Raw genomic sequence first — 19,732 nt, forward strand, 5'->3', positions numbered from 1 at the left:
AAGAGAGATATTAACTGAATTTACAGGCGCTCTGTATTGTGATAACTGTCGTCATCGGGGTAGGAAATGATGCACAGCCAGAGCACTTCGTTTTCTCAGGACACACACGTGTGTCTTGCTCACCTGGTGGCGGCCTGCTGGATGCGGCTCATCCAAGTCTTCCTGTCTTCTTTCGATGAGGCGTGCAGCTCATACATCTCCGGGGGGGTGGAGTCACTGATCAGGTACATCCCTCTCTCCTGATTGGCTATGTCTCTGACAATCAGATTAGTCAATGAGACCACTGGAGACTTGTCCTGAAACGCAGGTGAGCAGACAGGTGAGCAAACAGGAAACCTTGAACAGAGCTGAAGAAGGTCAGGGGGCTTTCGAATGTTATCAGGCATGACTCACCAGTGACACAACAAAGGTGAACTTCTGGTCTTTCTCCTGGAGGAAAACCAAGATGTCTGACATCAGCAGCACCTGCACATCTGGAGACAAACACAGTCGTGACTTGCAAGCTCTGCCCACACGCATGTTGCACCACAGCAGGTGATAAAGCCCACTACCTTTCATCCTGGTACCCTGGACCTTGCAGAGGAGTGTCCCCTCGTGCAGGAGCCTCCTCCTCAGCAGCTCTCCACCTCTGAACACGCCTCCTCCCCGGACCTCTGCCTGGGCACGCGGGTCCAGGCGGGCATGGATCTCCTGCAGCCTCCTGCTCCGGTCAAGCTCCAGGACCTCTTTGTCCACAGAGCTGATCAGCTCCTTCAGGAGGCCCAGTGCACGGCTCAGAGCCTGTGCCTCCTCTTCGCAGCCTGCAGGAGGTTATGGATTCATCACAGTCATAAGTCAAAGGTCATCAGAGAATCCTAAAGGTCAAAAGTCACAGATTACCTTTAGTGTTGTCCAGGATTCGCTGGATGAGGACGGGGTACTTTGTGATCCGCTGCGTCACCAACAGGATGCACTCCTGGACGCCGTGACGCCGCAGCAGAGGACCGCGAGTCACACGCTGAGCATTGTGGGAAAGGATGGAGACAGGAAGTCAGCATCAGAAACACCAGCCGGCCCCGGGCCGAACCAGCTTGCAGCAGCGTAAATCAAAACACAGTGACCATGACGGTTCCAGGATCAGCCTGAAGCCAGGTGAGCGCCTCACCCTGATGAACTGCTGCAGTCTCCGGTCGCGAGCCAAAACTTCCTTGTAGAGTTTCACAGCTTTCGGATGTCGACTGCAGAACTCTGAATAAACTTTCTTCCAGTCATCAGCAGTCTGCCCTGAGAACTGCACACACACACACACACACACACACACACACACGTGTAGGTTCGGTGGATAAACTCAGGTCTTTGGCGTGTCTTTGTAGCGACCGTCTGGCGAATGCCATTTTAAAATCAGTGGCAAGTGGCTGGTTTATGTTGACAAACGTGACGTTCAGTTCCGGGCGAACAAGCCTCGGGTTTTATTAAATAAATCCATCCATTGCTGTTGTCATTCTGTATGTGGACACGACCTCATATTTGAACTCTTCTTCAGGGTCAAGCGGTCATAAAACATCCTACCTTTGCTTAAAAACTCAATTCTGATCTTTTGATCAAATCCGATTTTTTTTGTCTGTTTTTTGTTCACACTACAAATAAAATGTGACAGCAAACGTGCTCTAGTGTGAAAGCGGCCTGCATGTGCAAAAGAAGACGTCACACACAACGCGCTCTGTTCACGGTAGGTGTTGTTGCAGCAGTCTACCAATTTCTGCACAGTTGTAACCGACAGAATTTTGACAAATTAATTAGAGAAAGAAGGACACTGAGAAAACAGAGAGCCCGTGCTTTAACAATGGTCTTGTTTGGAGCAGTGGCTGCTACCTCCGTGCAGATGTATATATGGACACGGAGTCGTTTGACTTCTCCAGCGCTGATAATTGGGATCTGTCTTTTGTCAGTGACGTAAAAGACTAATTTAATGCGACATGACCATCAAACAGCAGTCACTTTCTAAAACATCAGATATGTATCGGATTCAGTACCACATACAAAAGGTCGCATTTGAAAATGTCGGATTTGTGCTGTTCAAACTGCCATACCATGATCGGATATGGTGGATTTGATGCGCTTTCGCCTGCAGTGGGAACGTAGCCTTAGAAGCCCTGTTAGCAGCGAGGTGCGGGTGCAAGAGGTGGAGTCGTCGTACCTGTCGGACCAGCAGGTCTCCCAGCTTGCGCACCGTGAAGTTGGTGGAGCTGCCCTCCACCAGACCCGCCTTCCTCCTGTTCAACAGCTCTGACAGGAAGTGGGAGTGAAGCTCCAGCAGTTGGTCCAGACACGGGAAGATGGTGTGGACCACCCCCGCCTCCAGCATCACCTCCTCCAGCATCCCCCGCCGGTACACGCCCTCCATGATCCTCAGCGTGCGGACGTGGTGAAACTCGGTCTGGATCAGCTCTGAGGCAGAGAGAGAGCTCGGTCACATTTCTTCTCCAGCTGTGGCGAGCACACGCACAGCTGTAGACCACGCTTTAGTTAAGGTTTTAGAATTGGCTACTTCGTTGGGACTGTAGGAAAACCCGACCCCGCCCACACAGAGCACTGACACGTCAAACACCTTTGGGAGGAACTAAAACAGAGACGCCAAGTGCCAGACCTGACAAAAGCTCTCCTGAACAAACGGGCAAAAATTCCCACACATCTGGAAGCTGTATGAGCTCCAAGTTTAAATCTCCCGCAGGTGTAACGAGTCCACATGTTGTGTGTGTGTGTTTGGTGACTGTTGCTGTACCGTAGATGACGTCCTGCTGCTTGATCAGGTCTTTGTGAAGTGTTTGCAGGAAATTGGGCTCCACAGCGAGGCTCCAGCTGTCGACCTGCACGCAGCTGCCCTCCTTCTGCAGCTCGTCCAGCAGAGGGCTCCACTCAGCTGCACACAGAAAGAATGAATCCCATCAGGTTACAGCGCCACCTGCTCACATAATTAAGATCTGATAGTAATCAATAAAAGTGACTAACAGACCGTCATCAGTAAGAGACTCCATGGACAGAGTCCTGCTCCTGAAGTTCAGAGACTCTGTGGACTGAGACAGGATCCTCTTGAGACCTGCAGAGTCCTCGGTCACACTGAGGACAGACAGAAAGGTGACTTATGATGCTCTGATGGTGTGAAGATGCAGAGAAGCAGGTGAGCATGTCAGCTGTTGACTGCCGTGGCAATTAATAAATGTCTGAATGTCTGAGTGTGTTGAAGCTCGTCATATCGAAAACTTTTTCAAGTCACTGAAGCTGCAATACTCGATTACAGTAATCGAGTACAGTAGAGTACATTAGTTTAAAGATAGAGAGCTTCAGTGTTTTACTTTTGCCCCACAGAACACTGAACTAGTTTCACTGGATGCGATTTAAAAGCTTGCTTCACCTTCCCCACAAATTGATTCTGTTCATCTGGACGTTTTCAGCGGGAGAAACGTTTCTGTGGGCTGGTTTCAGTCACTGAGCAAATGTCCTGTTTATGAGGCTGGAAACCTGCAGTCAGCTGAGACTGAAGAAGTCACCTGGATGAGTGACGAAACATTTCTCCCACTGAAAACATCCAGATGAACAGAATCGACTTTATGGGATTTACTCACCTGGATGACTGAGCACGCATCAAGACCTCACTTTGTGATGGGTGGCGGTTTGATGATGTCAGCATCTGGATTAATTTTTTTATGTTTTATTCTTAATGAACTCTGCGTGAATTTATTCTTGCATATAATGAATTTTACTTCTTTCGCTCTGCGGCCATATCTCTAACCCTCCCAGCAGCTGCTTCCTGCAACCACAAGAACCACAAGATGGCGATGTCGGAGCCGAGCAAACCGGAGCCTCGTCTGTGACCTGGAGGTTTATATTTTAGCTCAGCTGAATGTTTCCGATTTCCAGTCTTTCCACACAAAGTGGTCAGTTTATTAGGAACACCCATAATCAATTTAGTCTGTACATTTGCTTTTCCTGTTTCTGATGCTCCTGCTCAACCACAACAGCCAGCAGCCAATTAGCTCCGTGCTCAGCCTCACCCTGCGATGTTATTTGTGGAGACACTTTTGGCGAGCGAGAGGCCAGATCGAACGCGTCTGGAGCCGAGCAGCGACTGACGAAGGCTGTCAGAAGGATAGATGGCTGAGCTCGGACGCTCCTTCATCATAGGCGCTGAAGCAGAGAAGAAGAAAAAGTCATCATTGTGACAAACAACAGCAGAAGAAGAGGAAAAGGAGATGTTTTTAGGTGACAGGACTCACTTTTGCTTCTCATGGCGACGTTCTGCAGAGCTGAACTATTTCTCGCTAACGCCAGCTTCTGTTGCTGTCAGAGAGAAACACAGGTCAACCTTGGAGCGACCAAAAAGAGAGAGACAGCCTGCGTTCATGAGCAACACAGCTGCTCCAAAAACCCGGGTCACCGACGTTTGTGGCAGTTCTTTTTATAACTTCGCTCTGTGTTTCACTATGGGAATCGCCTTGGTGTGACCAACTACAGAATCTCCAATGACACCATGTCTGTCCATGACAGACCTGGCGAGCCGTGCTCAGGGCTCCACCCCCTCGTTCTAACACGGCCGACCAACCCCTGATGACTCATTCATGCTTTCTTCCTGTGAGAAACTACTTTGAGCTCCCTTCTTGACAAACAAAATTAAAGAGATTTCCTTTAAGTTGATTCATAAGTTTTACCCTACCAAACAATATTTGTCCAAATTTATGGCTGAAATAAATGTAAATTGTACTTTCTGTCAAGAGCAACCTGAAACAGTTTCTCATCTGTTTTGGTCATGTAAATTTACGTGTAAATTCTGGAAGGATTTCCACAAGTTTATTACTGACTTTGTTCTCCCTAATCTTCAACTGTACTATAAGGATGTTATCTTTGGCTATTATAATTTTAAAGACAAGGACAATGATGCTTTCTTTTTTATAAATTTGGTTTTATTTTTGGCAAAATTTCATATACACAAAAGCAAAGTCCTCGGCAGAAAGCCTGAACTTCTTGTATTAAAAATGGAACTTGCACAATATATAAGGACAATCTCCTCATCAAAAAACACGAAGGCTCTCAAGACTGTTAACATCTGTAACCGATTGAAACTGCTAACTTGATTTTGGCTCTTGCAAACTTTTGTTTATTTATGTTCCCCTTAATTTATTTTATTTTTTGTACTCACTTTTGTCTCACTGTCTTTGTCACTCTTTCTGTTCCTCATTGTACTACCACAATGTTATCTTTTATGTGATCCCTGTTTTACTTGACTGTATGTCTATAATGTGATAAATAAAGTTAAAAAAAAAAAAAAAACTACTTTGAGCTCCCTCAGCTTCTCCAAGCTAACTTGATTAGCTGCTTAACAGTTAGAATGAGGGGGCGGAGCCCTGAGCCTTTGGCTCTGTTGATCTTTACTCACTCCTGGCGCGCTCAGAGTCGAGCCCCACATATTCCTGCTCCACAATGATATTGCAAGCTTACTCAAGGAGACGACTTGAACTGAGCAAGGAGAATCCTGAGACAGGACGCACACATGGAAATATCCTGTTTTCCTTTTTCCAGCGATCAGTTCAGTGTTTTAGTCAAACTTCTACACAAAGATCAGTGCACAATAAAAATTACACAACATTTCTCAGTAGTGTGCACACAGAGCATCATTCATTTTCTTTCTTTTACTATCCTCAGTGCAGGTGAATGCCTCATCTGTGCTATTTTTCACCAGCTGTCACACAACTTCAATATATGCAACAGCACAAAATGCTGTCAGCTTAAAGAAAGAATTAGTAAATATTCCACTACAGGATGTCCCAAAGAAAAAAGTATGCTTTGATGCCATTTATTTTTACTGCAGTGCATCAATTCCCTTTTCCCCCCACACATCTTTCCTCTGTGCAAGAACGGAGGCATCTTGCTCCATTCACTGAATTCAACAGTAGACTTTCAGATTTTCAGAGTTAATAAATATGTGAAAGTAATATGTTTTACCACATCATTGTTCTAACTGTGAACGGTGCACTGAATGACGGTCAGGTTAGGGCTGATTTTTTTCACTCAGTGGTGTGACACCTATCACAGCGGCTGCACCATCCGCTGCAAAGCCGCAGAGATTAACATGTATGTGTTGATCTCTGTCTCTCTCCCACAGCATGTCTTTATCCTGTCTTCCTTCTCTCACCCCAACCGGTCGCAGCAGATGGCCCCGCCCCTCCCTGAGCCTGGTTCTGCCAGAGATTTCTTCCTGTTAAAAGGGAGTTTTTCCTTCCCACTTGCAGCCAAGTGCTGCTCATAGGGGGTCATATGATTGTTGGGCTTTTCTCTGTATGTATTATTGTGGGGTCTACGTTACAATATAAAGCACCTTGAGGTGACTATTGTGGTTTGGCGCTGTGTAAATAACATTGAATTGAATTGAAGTTAATGTAACCTTTCTTTTAGAAAGACCCTGATAGCAAAGCTTTCTGATATAAGATGTAAACCAAGAGCGAACCATTGTTTTCCCCAGTGTGACTGTAGCCTACCAGGACTGGGACAGGTGTGTGCAGACAGACAGGTAAGAAGAGAGAGAGAGACTGCTCTTACCTTCTGCTTCATCTTAGCACAGCTCGCCAGACTGTCTCTGCAGCGATTGTGGATGGTGACATTACATGCTATGAGACACACAGGTAAAGAGAGACACGGGTGTAAATGGGGTGACCCAGCTGTCTTAGCTAATTATAGGCCAATCTCCAACCTTCCTTTATATCAAACATCCTTGAAAGAGTAGTTGTCAAACAGCTAACAGATCATCTGCAGAGGTTTATTTGAAGAGTTTCAGTCAGGTTTCAGAGCTCAGCACAGCACAGAAACAGCTTTAGTGAAGGTTACAAATGATCTTCTTATGGCCTCTGACAGTGGACTCATCTCTGTGCTTGTCCTGCTAGACCTCAGTGCAGCGTTCGATACTGTCGACCATAATATCCTATTAGAGCGATTAGAACATGCTGTAGGTATTACAGGTACTGCGCTGCAGTGGTTTGTATCATATCTATCTAATAGACTCCAGTTTGTGCATGTAAATGGAGAGTCCTCTTCACACACTGAGGTTAATTATGGAGTTCCACAGGGTTCAGTGCTAGGACCAATTCTGTTTACATTATACATGCTTCCCTTAGGCAGCATCATTAGAAGACATAGCATACATTTTCTTTGGTATACAATGAAAATGTATATCTCTGAAATTCGAAACAATGAACAGACGCTGAAAAACTAGTTCATGCATTTATTACTTCTAGGCTGGATTATTATTATCAGCACTATTATCAGGAACTCCCTGCAAAGCCTTCAATTAATCCAGCAGGAAACAGTCTGTAAACGAGCTTCTTACAGTCTGAAGTTTACAGAACAGAATCTGTTGTGCTGCCGGACTCTGTGAAGTCCAACAGAAACTCTACAACTTTTTTAAGATTCAGATGCCCCGCCCCTCCCTGAGCCTGGTTCTGCTGGAGGTTTTTTCCTGTTAAAAGGAATTTTTTCCTTCCCACTGTCACCCAAGCGCTTGCTTACAGGGGGTCATATGATTGTTGGGTTTTCTCTGTATTATAGTAGGGTCTACCTTACAATATAAAGCACCTTCAGGCAACTGTTGTTGTGATTTGATGCTGTATAAATAAAAAAGAGAAGCGAGAGAGAGAAACCCAACTACCACAGTGGTACTGGAACCTGCAGAAACCAGGCAAGAAAGAGACCACTTACATGCTAAAGACTTGTAAAGATTTGTTCACTGTGCTGACCTCACTTTTTCCACAGAAGATGTCGCCAGTAAACCACAACACACACACAGTTAAAAATACTCTGTGTTCTGGGTGTGTATGTTTCTTTTTATAAACTTTCTTCAGTCTTCGAGTTGCTCTACACCAGGGGTGTCCAACTCCAGGCCTCGAGGGCCAGTGTCCTGCAGGTTTTAGATCTCCCCCTGGGTCAACACACCTGAATCAAACGATCAGTTCATTACCAGTCCTCTGGAGAACTTTAAAACGTGTTGAGGAGGTAATTTAGCCAAATCTGCAGGACATCGGCCCTCGAGGCCTGGAGTTGGACACCCCTGCTCTACCCAAAGATTTGTCTGTCTGTATCGTTCTGTTCTGTCTGGTGTTGCGCTGTCTTTGTTTTGTTTTTTTGCAGTTTTGACATATTTCACTTTATGTTGTCTTGTGTTGATTGGCTGTCATTTGTAGCACTATGGTCTTGGAGGAACGCTTTCTCCTTTCACTGTGTACTGTACCACTGTACATGGTTGGAATGACAATAAAGCCACTTGACTTGAAGTCTGTGTACACACACACACACACACACACACACGTAGACATAGTCCCCTTGACCCACTTCTCAGGGTGCATCTGCAGCAGCCAATCAGAGTGCAGGACAACAAGGTGTGTAGGCTGACACACACACACATACACACTGGGCAAGGGGCTTGGGGGGATGGGGCGGGAAGAGGGGTGAGTCTTCTTTCACCCGCTCCTGAGGTCTACATGTGGTCACATGACCAATCTGTTGTGTTCAACAAGGAGATTTTACTGTGTTACACTGATCTCAGCTGACTCTGTGTGTGTTAATCCGGAGGTACATCTGTTCATTGTGAGGAGGATTAACACACCGTCTGTCATACACACAGCAGACAAGCCCCCCCCACACACACACACACACACAAGTTCGATCAATCTGTAAATCGACTGTATAAATAAAGTTTCCTGTGTGTAAATGAACTGTAAACCCTCCCTCTGTACAGTTGTGCTTAGGGATGGGTATCGAAAACCGGTTCTTGTTGAGAACCGGTTCCCACTGTTTCAATTCCTTGGAATTGTTTGCCATTTTTGCAAACGATTCCCTTATCGATTCCAGTCGCCCCGAATGACGTCACCACGTTGCGGAGCGTCATTTACCTGGCAGGAAACGGCGGCTCAAACGCTCAAAAGTTTGGTTATACTTTACGAGAACGGATGACAACAGGGCAACTTGCAATACTTGCAAAGTAGATATTTCATTTAAGGGAGGAAACACTACGAATATGCAAAAGCATTTGCTCACAAAACACGCGATGACCTTAAATGAATGTCGTGTTTTTAATTCCGCTCCGGACTCGTGAATCTCAACCCAGCAGCAGCGGTAACGTTTGCACGTCCTCTCCCGTTAATGCGGCAGGTAAATAATCAACTAACAGTGCATATTATGTTAGCGCGATCTGCCTTATTACAAACCTGCCATTACTGTGCATTTAGTGACCATGATGAGACAGAGTCTGGCTCAGATGCTGGCAGCTCTCGCTGCAGTCTGCCGGTAGCGTCTCCTTTCAGGCAGGATAGACGAATGTCACCGAGCAGAGACTCAGTTTGTGGTCAAAGGCTTGCACCCGTTTGCCACAGCAGATGATTTTCAGTAAGTGAATGTGTTTAATTGTAGGCAGGGACATTACTGTTGTGTAATTGCTACAGAATAATTTATGTTATACTTTGTTATTGCTACAGAAGAATATTTATTTTATTATTTTACATTTACATTTTTTTTCCTGGGGACCCTGTGACACCCCATTGAAGAGCCGTAGGCTGGATCTCTTAAGATCTCACTGTTGGGTTTGTAAGGCCATGTTACTCCTAAATTTCTATCTTGTTCAAAGAGAAGATATAAAACAAAGTTCTAAGCTAATCGACCTTAGTGTTCTCCTTTTTAAAAAGAATCGTTAAACAGAATCGAAAATGGAATCGGAATCGTGAAAATCTTATCAATACCCATCCCTAGGTGTGCTTACCTGGGCAGCTGAGCGCCTCTTTGGCCGTGATGCTCCTGTTGCAGGAGGAGCAGAGGGTGGTGGAGGACACTGTCAGTGAGGTAAACAGGTGGCCATTACTGGAGCGCGCCTCCCTCTCTCTCGCTTCCTTCTCCCTCTCTTTCAGGCGCTCCTTCTCCTTATTCTGAGAAACAGATGAGACAGAGCTGTATGAGGGGACCGGAGCACCTGCTGAGAACAGCCAGCGGATTCAAACCCACGACTTCTGATTGGCTGCAGACTGTTTCACCAGCCAATCAGAGTGCAGGGCTGAGTATCAGTGGCTCCACTCTGAAATGAGTCAATCAAATACTTGGAGGCCCACCACGCGTGGGAATCACACGCGGTTGTCAGCCAGAGTGATTAATCAGCTATCAATACAGACGTGAAGGCAGCGTGAGGCTTAAATGAGTCACATCTGTAACCGAAACCACCGTCAAGTTTCAGAGACATCTTCACTAAACTGCTCCAAAGTCACAGACTCAGACCTGATCAGTCGATCCATCGGTAACAGCAGAGGGAGCAGAGTTTAAACTGAAAACACTAAAAGTGACGATTCATCAGAAACATGTTTCATGTTCCCAAAAGCTGAACTTCTGCTTTCTGCTTTCTGCCCTGGGAGGGGCAGGAAGGGGAAGTGTGTGAGGACCGGGGGGGGTGGGGGGATGATGTCATCACAAACACAGAAGTACACATGGGTGTGAAATCCACCAACAACGAAACACTTCTGCTTTTCCTCTTCACACAGCTGCAGCTGAACATCATTATTGATTCTAGATTATTGGATGCTGCAGGTTGAAACCCGACACGTCACAAAACACAACCACCTCTCGAGCTTTTGCAAGAAAATGTGAAACAGCTGCAGGGTGTTTTGCTGCAGCCTCGTCGCGAGCTCCCCCAAGCAACAGCTGTTTTTCTGTGTTTAATTTTACTTTTCCTTTATTTTTTCACGAGTAGCACATGTCTCCTTGTGTACGACCGACAAACCTTACTGGACATAAAAGACGGTCTTTCTTATAACTTTCCGGAGTTCAAGTTTTGCAACACGGACGCTCCGTTTGCAGACCCCCCATTCATCTCACCTGAGACGCCTTTGTTCTCTGGCCCTGGAGGCCGCAAACGCCGACGCAGAGGGAGAAGATCTGGCGTTCTGGTTCGACTGAGACGGCGCACTAACAGACCACCGTTACCCAGTTTATTACTGGCTAATGTGCAGTCTCTGGAGAACAAGCTGTGCGAGCTTCGGGCACGGATCTCATTCCAGCGAGAGATGCGGGACTGCTGCGTGATCTGCCTCACAGAAACCTGGCTATCGGACAAGGTACCGGACTCCGCAATACAACTGCCGGGGTTCTCCGTGCATCGCGCGGACAGGTCACAGGATCTTACTGGGAAAAGCAGAGGCGGTGGTGTGTGTTTCATGATCAACAACAGCTGGTGTGATTATGCGAACGTGCACCCGGTCAAATCCTTCTGCTCACCGGACCTGGAGTACCTGATGATTAAGTGCCGGCCATTCTGGCTACCGAGGGAATTTACAGCAGTGATTATTACGGCTGTTTACATTCCCCCACAAGCCGACACTGACCGAGCACTCAGGGAACTGTACAGCGCGATCAGCAGCGAGGAAACCGCACACCCAGAGGCAGCGTTTATCACAGCCGGAGACTTTAATAAGGGAAACCTGAAGAAAGTCTCACCCAAACTCCACCAACACATCCTTTTTAACACACGTGGAGACCGGCTACTCGACCACTGCTACACCTCTTTCCGGGATGCGTACAAAGCCCTCCCCCGCGCCCCATTCGGCCAATCAGATCACTGCTCCATCCTGCTCCTGCCCGCCTACAGGCAGAAGCTGAAACAGGAAGCTCCAACCCGGAGGGCGGTGCACTGTTGGACGGACCAATCGGAGTCTGCGCTGCGGGACTGTTTTGATCACGCGGACTGGGAAATGTTTCACGTGGCCGCTAGAGACATTGATGAATACACAGACTCAGTCTGTGGATTTATCAGGAAATGCGTGGAAGATGTCGTCCCATCCAGAACAGTTAAATCCTTCCCAAATCAAAAACCCTGGATTAACGGAGATGTTCGCGCGGCACGGAGCACCGCCTTTGCCTCCGCGAACACATCGGACTACAAACACGCACATTACCAACTCCGGAAGACGATCAAAGCAGCCAAACGTGAGTACAGGGACAGGGTGGAGCAACAGTTTGACAACCCTCGGAGTATGTGGCAGGGACTAAACACGATCACAGACTTTAGAGGGAAAACCAGCACACTGCAGACCACGGCCTCTCTGTGTGAGGATCTAAACGTATTCTACGCTAGATTCGACGCAGCGAACACCATGAGACTGGACAGTGTGCCCACCGCGGATGACGTCAGCGCCAGGGGCGGATCTAGAGAAATTTTCTTAAGGTGGCAAAGAAATCAAATGGGGTGGCAAAATCAAAGCCTTTTTTTTTTTTTTTCAAACACACATGCAGGTGGTTACATATGGTTAAATGATTCAAATGCAGTAAGTATGCACGTTTTTCATATAAATATAGTCTATAACTTAATTATTGTCTGTAGCCCACATAATTACACACTAGTTACATAAAACATGTGAGTTTTGATCTTATGTACTGTATAGCCTGTAGAATAAATAAATATGTAGCCCAATAAATATAAAATCCAGAAAGCTACACAACATGGGGCGCTTCATTTACAAACACAAGTCTAACTTAAGTTTCACTGTTTTTGTTAAAAACAGTCACATTGTTACAGCTTAAATTACACAAAATGTCAGAAATCTGCACTGTCATGAACAAAAATTTAAACCTAATTTTTCATGTTTTGTTGGATTAACCCTCTGAGGTCTACAATACAACCGGCCATTTTTGACTCCTTTTGAGTTTATGTTTGTATTTCACCCTGAAATTGTTTCATTTTGGGTTTTTCCCCGTTGCCTTGTTTGATTTCTTTTCAGCTCAACTGAATTTAGTTGTTTTTTCACCGACATGCTGAATTAGTGTTACTGATCTGAAATCACACAAAGAACTTAAAATCCTAGTAGAATTTTTTTTACTGTAAAAAAACACAGACATGTTGAGTACATTTTTATAACTTGAAATGCAAATATAAAATGTACATTTTGTAAACATAAACAACCATTTATCTAAAAATGCACCCCATACACCTGCCGTTTTTTTTTTTCATTTTGTACAACCATTTAAAAATATTACTAAAACTAAAATGAGAGAACAATCAGGTGTGGCAATAAGATGCCCCACAAATGATGTGTGCCAGTAAAAAACAAGTTTGTCCACCAAAAGACAGAAGAGCACAGGGACAAACCTGCAGGCCCGACAACAGCAGGCGTATCACTCCGCTGGTTTCTACTTAGTGACAGTGTTTACGTTGCAAATGTGGCTCTGTGACATTCATTAGTGCCCTCACTGACACACAAAACAAAACGACTACACAACAGAACAACTACACAAGACAACACAACACACTAAGTATGCACTCCACACTAAACGTCACAAATCTCCCACATCTAAAAACTCACTCTGTCTCGCTGCCGTTACCGTCACTCCCCAAACTTTTCCCTCTTCCTAAACAATCAAATCCCACGTGTTGACTTTTTTAAAAATTGGTCGCCATGGTGTATTTTTCCACCGATAGAAATAAAGCCACATGTTTCCTTTCTTTACTGTTTTCGTGCTGTCTTTAGAAAACACTTAAAACACACACACACAAAAATGTGACCACAGTATTTAGAAAAAAGCGTGGCTTATATATATTTTTATCATAACTCTGGATTTACTGGCCTGTAATTAAAATTTAAAAACTTTAAAGTCCCTAACCCCATCCCAGTGTATTTCAGACCCAGCAACACGCTCAGACAGAAACTGGTTCACCCGAAAGACAAAACGCCAAAACACAAACTTAACAATGTGGTGTATGCTGTACAGTGCAGCGAGGAATGCCCAGACCTCTACATTGGAGAGACCAAACAGCCACTTCACAAGCGCATGGCACAACACAGAAGAGCCACCTCCACAGGACAAGACTCAGCAGTCCATCTGCATCTTAAGGAAACAGATTCAGGGATAGCTTCTTTCCCAGAGCTATCACCGTAGTAAATAAGCACAAAAACAATTGAACCTATTCCATACCGTCACTGTCATTATATTATGCTGCTATTCATACTGTCATTATATTAATGCTGCTATCCTGTATATATTGTACATACTATTGTTTGAGTACTTACGATTGTTTTTTTTGTACTTTTTATATTTTACATTTATATTTATTATTGAAACTTGCACCAAGGGAGTGGCACTCCAATTTCGTTGTACTCTGTACAATGACAATAAAGGCTATTCTATTCTATTCTATTCTAAAGGACACTCTTTCGAGGATGCCAATGTTCACATTTTGGACAGAGAGGACAGATGGTTTGAAAGAGGAGTGAAAGAAGCCATCTATGTCCACTGTGAGCGACCATCTTTGAACAGAGGCGGGGTTTACGACACCAACTCTCTGCCATCTATAATCCAGTTTTGAGATCCCTCCCCAGACGCCTTAACGCCCACTCACATCCTGGGCCATCTGACCTCAGGAAATCACATGATAAGGTGGGGCCAGGTTTCACAATGAACACACCCGAAACTCTGGCTGATTGGGACCCACACCCAGTTTCACACCTTGGCTCAGGCGATTAGAGGATCATCAGGGGGTCCTTTTGTCCCTCTGTGGGGGGAAACTCCCACTAGGTTTATATCTGGGACTCTCCACCATTTGACCTTAGAACTGAAGAAGCTTCTCGGATGAGAGGTGAAACGTCTTCAAGCAACTTAAAGAAGTCCAGACGCTTTTCTTTGCAAGCTCCTTTGATTCCGGTTCCTTGGTGTACATCTGGCTGAGGATCTTACGTGGTCAGTACACACAAACAAAACAGTGAAGAAGGCGCAGCAGCGCCTCTTCTTTCTCAGGAGACTGAAAAGATTCGGCATGAGCCCCCGCATCCTCAGGACCTTCTATCACTGTGCCATTGAGAGCATCCTCACTGGATGCATCACCACCTGGTATGGCAACAGCACCGCCTACAACCGCAAAGCTCTCCAGCGAGTAGTGCGGTGCTCTGAACGGATAATTGGAGGTGAGCTTCCCTCCCTCCAAGACATCTACAGGAAGCGCTGCCTGAGGAAAGCGGGGAGGATCATCAAGGACTCCAGTCACCCCAGCCATAAACTGTTCAGACTGCTTCCATCAGGAAGGAGGTTCTGCAGCATCCGGTCCCGTACCAGCAGACTGAGAGACAGCTTCTTCCACCAGGCCATCAGACTGCTGAACACGTCATAGACACCTCAGCTTCACTACTGGAACTTTAACATTATGCACTCCATACTGTACAGTAACGCCACTGTTTTGCACATGTCTCAACTCTGTATATTTTTATATATTTTATTTATTGTTTACTCTATTTAATTTGTAAAATATGTGTACACACACACACACACGTAGAAAAATATTTAGTATACACATCCAGAAATGCATATACTATTATATATTGTACATATATTTATTAGTCTCAGATTTAGCCATTCTTATATTTTGTTTGTTTTATGTTATTGTATTTTTACACACCTCTGTTGCTTGTGAAGCTCGCACACAAGAATTTCACTCGCATGTACTGTACCAGTGTACCTGCACATGTGATGTGACAATAAAAGTGATTTGATTTGATTTTGGGATGAAACATGCAAACGCACATGTCCAGTGTATTTCTAACTGTTTATATCCCACATAGCAAGCAGGTCTGGCCAGGATCTGGTATCAAGCCGGCACTGCTGGCTGACTTCTGGCATGATAAGACGTATGTCATCCAGATATGGGCCAGGCCTGGCATAGATGGCACTGTCTATGTGATGGCATGCCATATCTGGCTCGATTGTGGTTTGGTTTATGTGGCCCAGGCCTCATAGAAAACAGGTTCCTGGATCCGGCATCAAGCTGGCACTTCTGACTGACCGGTGTCATGGCAGAGTGTATGTCAACCAGATGTGGGCCAGGTCTGGCAATGATGGCACTATTTATGTTCCTTTTTAGTTAGAAGACCCAAATGCCATGTTGCAATACTATACTGCTATGGTAGCCAACGTTTCAAATGCAGGTTTCAGGTTTGTGAGTGTACACTTTATCCAAAACCTAGTGAGGGTTTACTCATCTTTACACTGGTGGCTGTAGCTCAGGAGGTAGAGCAACCTACTGATCGGAAGGTTAGTGGTTCGATCCCTGGCTCCTCCAGTCTGCATGTCAAGAGTGTGAATGTGTATGAATGTAGTTAGGGAGCACTCAGTTTAGAGAAAGTGTGTGAATGCGGCATGTTGTATAGAGCACTCTGAGTAATGGAGAGTAGAAAAGTGTTATATAAGAATCAGTCCATTCACTGTCTGAACAGAGTTTTGTCATGTTACTTTTGCACTATTATGCACATGTTGTTATTACATGGCTTGATTAAGGTACACATTAGGCTGACATCTGGGGCCACAGCTGAAACTGTGTGTTTGCAACTGGCCTTGTGCTGGCCCATGTGTGGGCCACCCCTGGCAAACCAGATCTGGGCCACGCATGGGTGGTAATGCGTGAGCAGCAGACGATCAGCTGGAGGTCTGGATCATCTCCCAGGTCCTGTCTCGTGTCTTTATTGGGTTTTTTTACTCCTGTTACGGACGTGATACTGTTCAGCTACTAGGGTCACACTGCTGAAATATGCTGAGTTTTCAGATACCAGTTCTTTGGAATTCACTGTTTTGGTGCAAAAATACTAAAAAAATTTTTTATTTCCAACTGTGTTATCTTTAACATTTTTCATAGGTTCAGTAAAGAGATGTGAACAGGACACTGGTAAGAAAGAGCCTAAAGACACTGAGGTGTCTTATGTGTGGATACAACATTGGTTCATCGTTGATTTATTATCCTTTTTATGTTTGAATGATTCAAAGGTCAGAGCTACGAGGCTAAACAAACACAGTGGTCAGGTACATGGACCAGACTGAAAAATCAGCCAGTGTCCAAAATAACTTTACTGGAGAACTCCTGCTCGAGTCTGGCTGCTTATGAGCAAAGCATAAAGAACGAGACGTTTGCACAGCATCAAGATATCCATCCTTCCACTGCCCCACTTCGTGTCCGTCACAAAGAGCAACACTGTCAGTGGAAATAATCACAGATTTAACTAATGATGGTGATGATTATAGAAACACGGTTAGTTCTTCCTGCTTGAGTTTTCTCTGCATGTGATCAGTGTTTCTATTTGAGCTCATGCCTGAAAATAATAACTACTTCCTGTTTCTGACTCTGAACTTCTTCTGGTCAGATATAAATTAAAGGAAAGAAATCATGTGACTAGCAGCCAGCCAATGACAGAGCTCCTGTTTTAAACTGTCTGTAAAGTTAAAGTTTTAAGGTAAACAAACTGCAGCAGCTGTGATGTGAAAACCGTCTCAGCATTGACAAGAAAAGCATCATAGTTACAGAGAAACTGGTGACAGTCACTGATCAGCTGATCAATAAATAAAGAGCTCAGTGATGAAGACGAAGAAAGCGAGCTCTGTGCTGTGGAGTGGGGGGGGGGTGTCATGTGACGGTGAGCAAGTAAGCTGAGGTTAGAGGAGAGACGGGAGAGACAGCAGACTCAGTGAGGACAGAAGAGAAACAGGTAATGCTTCACTGGAATCTGACCCATGTGACCTCACCGCGTACCAGCCGCAGAGCTGATAACACGCTGGTGAAACGCAGTCTATGCTGGCCTGACTTAACGCTTCATGTCCTGAGCATTGTGTTTTCCTTTTTCCTATGTAGTGTTTAGTGACTACTCAGTAGTATTTAATTTAGATTGACTTGAGGCATGATTTGATGGCATAGTTCAGTTTTGAGCACAGTTTGAATTGTTTTGGGGTGAACGTTTTTGCAAGAAGAGTCAGAGGTTTTGTGAATGTAGCTTGAAAATTGGGTTTTGGACACCAAGGTCAATCACTTCTTTCTGGGGTAAATCGACATGGTAACTAGACATCGTCAGATATGAAATAACCACCTACTGACCAATCACATCTCCAGAAAATAGGATCATAATTGCTAGAAGATCTCTCAGACTTCGACGTGTGAACGGTCTGTGTTTGTGAAGGTTCTCAGTCATCCAGAAAGCTCCTTAGAGCTTTCTTTCCAAGCTCTATGGAGCTTGGAAAGAAAAGCGTCTGGACTTCTTTGAGTTGCTTGAAGATGTTTCACCTCTCATCCGAGAAGCTTCTTCAGTTCTAAGGTCAAATGGTGGGGAGTCCCAGATTTACACATTCACATCCTGGGCCATCTGACCTCAGGAAATCACATGATAGGGTGGGGCCAGGTTTCACAATGAGCTCACCCACACACACTGTTCTCTTCTCTCTCTCTCTACCTCACACACACACCACACACACACACACACACACTAACACACACACACACACACACTGTCTCACTCTCTCACTCTCACACACACACCACACACACACACACACTCACACACACACACACACACTGTCTCTCTCTCTCTCTCTCTCTCACACACACACACACACACTGTCTCTCTCTCTCTCTCTCTCTCTCACACACACACACACTGTCTCTCTCTCTCTCTCTCACCACACACACACACACACACACACACACACACACACACACACACACACTCTGTCTCTCTCTCTCTCTCTCTCACACACACACACACACACACACACACACACACACACACACACACACACACACACACACACACACTGTCTCTCTCTCTCTCTCTCTCTCTCACACACACACACACACACACTGTCTCTCTCTCTCACACACACACACACTGTCTCTCTCTCTCTCTACTCACACACACACACACACCACACACACACACACACACAAACACAAAACACACACACAGCACACACACACACACACACACAGACTCTCACACACACACACACACACTCACAGCCACTCTCACACACACACACACACACACACACACACACACACACACACACACACACACCCCCTCACACACACACACACACACACACACACAGTTTCTGTAATTCTCTAATTTTTCACTGAGCGTGCTCAGAGCGGTGCTTTTTACTTCTAAGGTAGTTAGAGTAGTGAAACTGGATCCATTTAAACACGAAAGCTTCTCACAGCCTGATGGTGAAAATCGTTTCAACTTGTTGCAGATCAAAGTGGAAAGAACAGCTGATCTTGGTGTTTGTTCTGTGTTGCCAGCAGATTAGAATCAAGTAGAACCAAATGTAGACATTTTCTAAATCACCAAATTAATTCATGCAGATTCACATGACTAGAGCAGTTTGTGCTTCTCACAGTGGTTTTAAAACGTATTCCCCCTGCAAAGAATCTACTGTAATAAAATAATCAGTGAAAACCCTTCTAGCTAATTTTAAACCAAAACTTTGGTAACCTGCTGCTTTCGTTTTTATTCTGTCAGCTGCAGACTCGTTGAAGGGTTTCAGAGCAAAGATGTTAGTGTAGTGTAGGAGTTCTCTTGTAGGATCAATTAATGTGCTTAGAACAACACTGCTGTAAAAGTGTTTGTCAAGAAATAAAGTTGCATAAAAAAATCTTTATTTGGTATTTATTACTGATGCTCATCAGGGAAACACAAACACAGACCTAAGGAGCTTGGAAAGAAAAGCGTCTGGACTTCTTTGAGTTGCTTGAAGACGTTTCACCTCTCATCCGAGAAGCTTCTTCAGTTCTAAGGTCAAATGGTGGAGAGTCCCAGATTTAAACCCAGTGGGAGTTTCCCCAAAGAGGGACAAAGGACCCCCTGATGATCCTCTACCTAATCACATGAGCCAAGGTGTGAAAGCGGGTGTGGGTCACAATCAGCCAGGTTTC

At 45.1% G+C, this 19,732-nt stretch overlaps 1 protein-coding gene across 1 annotated transcript in view; it reads right to left on the reverse strand.

Annotated features, from left to right (window-relative positions):
- Positions 1-28: 28 nt before the first annotated feature.
- LOC121811903 (rho guanine nucleotide exchange factor 2-like) overlaps positions 29-19,732 on the reverse strand; it is a 32,354-nt gene continuing 12,650 nt past the window's right edge. Inside the window, exons 2-13 of the mRNA XM_042225935.1 lie at positions 9,776-9,938; positions 6,571-6,638; positions 4,254-4,317; positions 4,032-4,164; positions 2,993-3,096; positions 2,762-2,899; positions 2,177-2,427; positions 1,145-1,270; positions 880-997; positions 552-800; positions 394-473; positions 29-296 (exon numbers count right to left, since the gene is read on the reverse strand). Coding sequence (XP_042081869.1) covers positions 120-296; positions 394-473; positions 552-800; positions 880-997; positions 1,145-1,270; positions 2,177-2,427; positions 2,762-2,899; positions 2,993-3,096; positions 4,032-4,164; positions 4,254-4,317; positions 6,571-6,638; positions 9,776-9,938 — 1,671 coding nt within the window. The 3' untranslated portion in view covers positions 29-119. The remainder of the gene's footprint in view (positions 297-393; positions 474-551; positions 801-879; positions 998-1,144; positions 1,271-2,176; positions 2,428-2,761; positions 2,900-2,992; positions 3,097-4,031; positions 4,165-4,253; positions 4,318-6,570; positions 6,639-9,775; positions 9,939-19,732) is intronic.

The sequence above is a fragment of the Haplochromis burtoni genome, unplaced genomic scaffold, assembly GCF_018398535.1.
Source record: "Haplochromis burtoni strain Fernald_Lab_line unplaced genomic scaffold, NCSU_Asbu1 Contig_190, whole genome shotgun sequence".
Classification (NCBI taxonomy): Eukaryota; Metazoa; Chordata; class Actinopteri; order Cichliformes; family Cichlidae; genus Haplochromis; species Haplochromis burtoni.